Source organism: Salvelinus fontinalis, chromosome 15, assembly GCF_029448725.1.
Source record: "Salvelinus fontinalis isolate EN_2023a chromosome 15, ASM2944872v1, whole genome shotgun sequence".
NCBI classification, from domain to species: domain Eukaryota; kingdom Metazoa; phylum Chordata; class Actinopteri; order Salmoniformes; family Salmonidae; genus Salvelinus; species Salvelinus fontinalis.
The window spans coordinates 10,204,990-10,211,906 of NC_074679.1; the positions used below are offsets into that span (position 1 = coordinate 10,204,990).

Below are 6,917 nucleotides of genomic sequence, written 5' to 3' on the forward strand. Positions count from 1 at the left end.
ATTGACGCGAGTGCTACAAGGCCATGGTGCTCTAATGCATGCTTCAGTGTGTAAAAAAGGCATTCAGCACGTCTGGTAGGCTCGCGTCACTGGGCAGCTCTCGGCTGAGTTTCCCTTTGTAGTCTAATAGTTTGCAAGCCCTGCCACACCCGAGCAGCGTCAGAGCCAGTGTAGCAGGATTCAACCGTAGGCCTATATTGATACTTTGCCTGTTTGATGGTTCGTCTGAGGGCATAGCGGGATTTCTTATAAACGCCTGGATTAGTGCCCCGCTCCTTGAAAGCGCCAGCTCCCGCCTTTAGCTTGGTGCAGCTGTTGCCTGTAATCCATGGCTTCTGGTTGGGATATGTACGTGCGGTCAGTGGGGACTACGTCATTGATGCACATATTAATGAAGCCAATGATGATGACTGTGGGGGTATACTCCTCAATGCCATTGTATGAATCATGGAACATATTCCAGTCTGTGCTAGTATAACAGTCCTGTAGTGTAGCATCCGCATCACCTGACCACTTTTAGTGACTTAGTCACTGGTACTTCCTGCTTTAGTTTTTTTCTTGTAAGCAGGAGTCAGGAGGATAGAATTCTGGTCAGATTTGCCAAAATGGAGGGCGAGGGAGAGCTTTGTACAAGTCTCTGTGTGGAGTAAAGGTGGTCTACAGTTTTTTCTCCCCTCTGGTTGCACATGTGAGATGCTGGTAGAAATGAGGTAAAACGGATTTAAGTTTGCCTGCAAATAAAGTCCCCGGCCACTAGGAGCACCACTTCTGGATGAGCATTTTCTTGTTTGCTTATGGTCTTATACAGCTCGTTGAGTGCGGTTTTAGTGCCAGCGTCGGTTTGTGGTGGTAAATAGACGGCTAAGAAAAATAGAGATGAAAACTCATGGTAAATAGTGTGGTCTACAGCTTATCATGAGGTACTCTACCTCAGGCGAGCAATACCACAAGACGACCTTACATTTTCGACATTGTGCACCAGCTGTTATTGACAAATAGAAACACACCTCCCACCCCTCGTCTTACTGGACGTAGCTGTTCTGTCGATGCACGGAAAACCCAGCATACCCGTGATGTTCAGCCACGACTCTGTGAAACATTTTAATTTAACTGGGCAAGTCAGTAAAAAAATATATCTTATTTACAATGACGGCCTACCGGGGAACAGTGGGTTACTTGCCTTGTTTAGGGGCGGAATGGATTTTTACCTTGTCAGCTCAGGGATTCGATCCAGCAACCTTTTGGTTACTGGCCCAACGCTCTAACCAAAATAGCACAATTGGTTAGGAGCCTGTAAAACGTCAGCCATCCCCTCCAGCGCCATTCAAGATCACTTTCGCAGTCAAAAAGCCAAGATCTACTGCTCAGAAATATATAATTATTTATTTTTTAACATTAATATATAAAAACATTTTTTTTTATATAAACCTAATGAAACAATTCTGTAGGATTGATTTTTGTACAGTAGGCCTAATACATTATAACAGCATATTGGCTATATGCCTGGCCTGCCAATATTGTTCTTCTCAGACCATATTAGATTTCAAGACTCTAGCTTTGATAACAAAATAGATCAGTTGCTGTTGCACTTGTGAGAGGCACAGCTTTGCATCAATTGAACTAATTTGCTTTTTTAAATTTACTGGACTAATGGTACCTGCATCTGATGGTCATAGCGCCTTCAAGACAACTGGGAACTCAGAAGAAACAAGGTCAAATCACGACGTCAGTGAACTCGATTGCTAAAATGGATTTAACATTAGCATTTTGTCCAATAAACAATTGACTAGCACAAACGTGATTTTGTTTAGGCCTTTTAGTTAGTTTGACATTTGGCAATGTGAAACCAACCAAACGATAAAAATAAGTCTAAATGATTAGAACTATGTTTGAAAGCGCACATAGAGTAGTATTTTCTTTAGATGAAGAACACATGGACAGGAGAGACCTGATCCTAGATCAGCACTCCTACTCAGATGCTTTATGACTACAGGCCTGACTCAGATTGATCTCACCCGGAGCAGGTCTGATGTTTCTATGACAATCAACGCAACAGTTAAAAACAAGAGATTTAAATGCCTTTTTATATGACTTGTGAATCTTTTCAGGGAACTAGATGTATGTCGCACGCCACTACTTCACAGGAGAGGCGTAAACAGATGTTCTTTCAAAATGTGTTTTTTTGGGGCAGAAATAACTTCTGGAACACGTGAACTTAATAACAAACTTGTATTCCATCTGTAAATACAAATTAAATTACGAGCCTAGTTGGTTTAACCACGGAAAAAGTCAGGAACCTTCCCACTAGCCATGATTGGCTGAGAAAATGTATGGGCTGGACATGCCGGGAGATGGGTTTGGATTGGTCTCCCATGTAGCATGCTTCTGTCTATAACGTGAGCTGATGAGTATGTGTTGAATATTCTTTCTATCATGCCGTTTTTTAAAGATTTAATGTTAGCCATCAAGAACTACAAAAGTTTTACTACTTTTCTCAACATTGATGTCCTGAATTTAGCAGGCGCTGTCGGCAGATCAGTAGGAAAAAGTGATGGGCTACTTCCTGCACACGCCCCGGTCAGTGTGAACCGGAGTGACTTGACACTACGCTGACCAAACAAGATGTAGCTACAATCAAAACAGAGTTAAATGGTTCCAGTCAGTTGTGAAGCATTCCTCTTTGTATACGGGTAAGAGTCTAGCTACATTTTTAGATATTATACATTTCTAATTTTATCTGAAAGTTGTTTTCATTGCAAGTTAAAGCCTACTGTTAGCTAGCTAAAGAATGTTAGCTTGCTGGCTCGCTAGCTAACATTACATGTATGATCTGTGTAGTAATATTATTCAAATAAAGACATATTTTCATAGCTCGCTAACATTGAACATAGTTGCTTAGCTTTAGCTACCTGCAGATTCATACTACAGCTATTACTATGTTTGTATTGGTAGTAAGAGTTTGGATTATTCCGGGTCATTGTTTAGGTCGCTACATGTGTAAAACAGAAGACTTTGCCAGATTGTTACATGACCCATCAAGTTAGCCAGATAATGTGCCTGGGGGTGATTACAGCCATCTATTGTATTTTATGAACATGTGTACGTCTCGAGAATAGTGACCCATCCTCTTAGCTAGATGTGCCTGGGGGTGATTACAGCCATCTATTGTATTTTATGAACATGTGTACGTCTCGAGAATAGTGACCCATCCACTTAGCTAGATGTGGCTGGGGAGTGGTTACAGCATTTCCTTCACATGACCCATCAATTTAAACAAGTGTTTCTGGGTAAGAATCATCTAATAACTATAACATATTTACACCTGAACATTTTTTTTTATATATTGCTACCACGCAAGTAAACATTTCACTGTACCGTTTACACCCTCTGTATCCTGTGATGAATAAACATTGATTTCATTACATTTAGTGTGTTACCAGAGAGGGTAATGTGAAGAACATGACCTGCAACAAAGTCAGATTGGGATATAGGCCAAGGACTAGATGAAGTGTATTTTTACCTGGAGCTTTTCCTTATTGTAGGCTACTACTTTTAGTTTTGAAAGCTTTGATTGTTTAGAACATGGCCTCACATGTGAATCCTTAAAGAGACGGGCCAAGAGACGGGCCAAGAGACGGGCCAAGAGACGGGCCAAGAGACGGGCCAAGAGACGGGCCAAGAGACGGGCCAAGAGACGGGCCAAGAGACGGGCCAAGAGACGGGCCAAGAGACGGGCCAAGAGACGGGTGTAGAGACGGGTGTAGAGACGGGTGTAGAGACGGGTGTAGAGACGGGTGTAGAGACGGGTGTAGAGACGGGTGTAGAGACGGGTGTAGAGACGGGTGTAGAGACGGGTGTAGAGACGGGTGTAGAGACACTGACTGGGTGTAGAGACACTGACTGGGTGTAGAGACACTGACTGGGTGTAGAGACACTGACTGGGTGTAGAGACACTGACTGGGTGTAGAGACACTGACTGGGTGTAGAGACACTGACTGGGTGTAGAGACACTGACTGGGTGTAGAGACACTGACTGGGTGTAGAGACACTGACTGGGTGTAGAGACACTGACTGGGTGTAGAGACACTGACTGGGTGTAGAGACACTGACTGGGTGTAGAGACACTGACTGGGTGTAGAGACACTGACTGGGTGTAGAGACACTGACTGGGTGTAGAGACACTGACTGGGTGTAGAGACACTGACTGGGTGTAGAGACACTGACTGGGTGTAGAGACACTGACTGGGTGTAGAGACACTGACTGGGTGTAGAGACACTGACTGGGTGTAGAGACACTGACTGGGTGTAGAGACACTGACTGGGTGTAGAGACACTGACTGGGTGTAGAGACACTGACTGGGTGTAGAGACACTGACTGGGTGTAGAGACACTGACTGGGTGTAGAGACACTGACTGGGTGTAGAGACACTGACTGGGTGTAGAGACACTGACTGGGTGTAGAGACACTGACTGGGTGTAGAGACACTGACTGGGTGTAGAGACACTGACTGGGTGTAGAGACACTGACTGGGTGTAGAGACACTGACTGGGTGTAGAGACACTGACTGGGTGTAGAGACACTGACTAGACAAAGAGCTCTCCAGTTGGAGTACCAAAACATTCAAGGCCATTTTCTCAAAAGTGGGGTTTCAGGTTTATCCACTTTTAAAGCAGAATCACTTTCACATTGTTCCTCAAATGCAGTGTATGATATACAATTGTATTTATTATAGCAGTGAGTCTTTACTCTTATGAACAAGTCTTATATGTAAAAATAATTTGTACAGATTGTTAGCGTACACCTAATATGTTACCCCTGTTGATGATGCTCATATACATATATACACACATACAGTTGAACTAAAAGATTACATGTAACAAAAAAGATATACGAAATAATAATGTATGTTGATGCTAATATGACGTACAATATTCCATGATGTTTCTATATGATAAATTTATATATATATATTTAATATGCCAAAACCATTTTTTTTTAAAGATTCATTAATTCTAATTAACTTAAATCATTATGACACACCCCTCACTATTGTCATTGGTTACACTAATTGCACTGTTTGTCTACATAACTGTTCCTAGGCCGTCATTGTAAATAAGAATGTGTTCTTAACTGACTTGCCTAGTTAAATAAAGGTTAAAAAAAATTATAAAAAAATACCCGGGTCAAGTATTCATCACATTACCCTGAAGAAGGCACAGTGATGCCGAAACGTTGGTAAATACCAATTAATTGCTGGGAGATTACACATGGTGTGCGACTTTATTTATTTTGATAGGTTATTCTTTACAACGCAACAACAAAATCCACCCCACTCAAATGTTGCTACATAAGACTAAATTGAGGTCGGTCACATTTGATTATTTCTAGGTTGTAAAAGTAGGCAAGAAATGTTTTGACAAAGTACGACTTGTTTTGAGGTTTATGACAATCAATACAAACGTTATGACAAGAGATTTAATAACGCCTGTTGAATGTCTGATGTAAAACCTACTTCGGTGAATAAAATACCTCAACGTGTTTGCTTATCACGTGACTTTTCTGTTTCTCTCCTGTTCGTTCATTCACACTGCTGTTTCATCAAACAGATTATTTTCATATTATTCTCAACAAAAGCGAGAAAAGCCATCATAGCCAAACTATAGTTTTAAAACGTTCATCGTTGTTTGGCCAAACTGACCGTGCTGTCACCTCATTCTCTCTCTCCCACAGACAACGACGAGAGGGAGGCAGTAGAAGTCCGGAAACACAGTTGCTACAGCATACCAACCCCACAAAACACATTTTATGAGCGATAAATTGTTATATAAAAACTGGGATACTTACTTTTATCAACTGTGACTTGTTTCGCTTCAGTTCGTCAGTTAGTTTGTTTGACTTCTACCATAGTCACCTGCGGCAGGTAAGTAATAAAATAGCGTCCTACACACCTGTTACCCTGGCTGTCTCGTGTGCTGCCAGAAAGACCCCGTCTCAATTTAATTAAACTCATACACATCAAATGGTCACATGAACAATCAAACAGAAACGTATGGAACTATGAATTCCAATTATATGGAAAAGGGTAAGAAATATTAGGTATACGTGTCATCTATAGACTGTTTTCGACCGTTTTAATAACTTTTTAGACAGGCAGCGTCTGGACAGCTGGATAAGGGAATGTGACGCCTATGCCATCAACATCAGGACCGGCTGCGCGCTCACGTGTGTTGTTGTATCTGCAGTGCGCGTACCGGCAGACCGAAGTATATACAGGTAGGCCTACCATTAGCAAAGTGTTGTTGACCAATGCGTTGTCATTCCTGAGGAATTATTCTCTGAAATCCGCCACTACAGGAAAAGCCACTCTTTGTTAACAGGATTCTAAATAATACAAGTCTCTCTGAGGCGGCAGGTAGCCTAGTGGTTAGATCGTTGGACTAGTAGTAACCGAATGGTTGCTAGATCGAATCCCCGAGCTGAGGTAAAAATCTGTCATCCTGAACAAGGCAGTTAACCCACTGTTCCTAGGCTGTCATTGAAGCTAAGAATTTGTCCTTAACTGACTTGCCGAGTTAAAAAAAAGTAAAATAAATAAATCAAAAATCTCCCTGAATCAACCTTAACGAAACCATTAGGGGGGGGTCACTTTCTGGGCCAATTGCAAAGTTAGAAGCCCCACCTATTTTAACAATTTCAGATTTTAAACCAAAGATTGTCTTTTATATTGACACGCTATTGGACTGTCTTCTCTAACAATGGGAATAAATGTCTGCAAAGGCAGGCAGGAAGAGGCGGGAGCAAGTGGGAAAAGTCTAGCCAATGAGAGGTCAGATTTGCATCTGAACAACAGGCACAACTCTGATATAAAATTGTTTTTCTCGAAGTTGCCGGGATGCCACGTGTTAGCACATATATC

The 6,917-nt window shown here is 41.8% G+C and overlaps 1 protein-coding gene across 1 annotated transcript in view; it reads right to left on the reverse strand.

Moving 5' to 3' along the window:
• sh3yl1 (SH3 and SYLF domain containing 1) overlaps positions 1 to 5,956 on the reverse strand; it is a 48,429-nt gene extending 42,473 nt beyond the window's left edge. Inside the window, exon 1 of the mRNA XM_055862681.1 lies at positions 5,846 to 5,956. Within this exon, the coding sequence (XP_055718656.1) occupies position 5,846 (1 nt within the window). The 5' untranslated portion in view covers positions 5,847 to 5,956. The remainder of the gene's footprint in view (positions 1 to 5,845) is intronic.
• Positions 5,957 to 6,917: the final 961 nt, after the last annotated feature.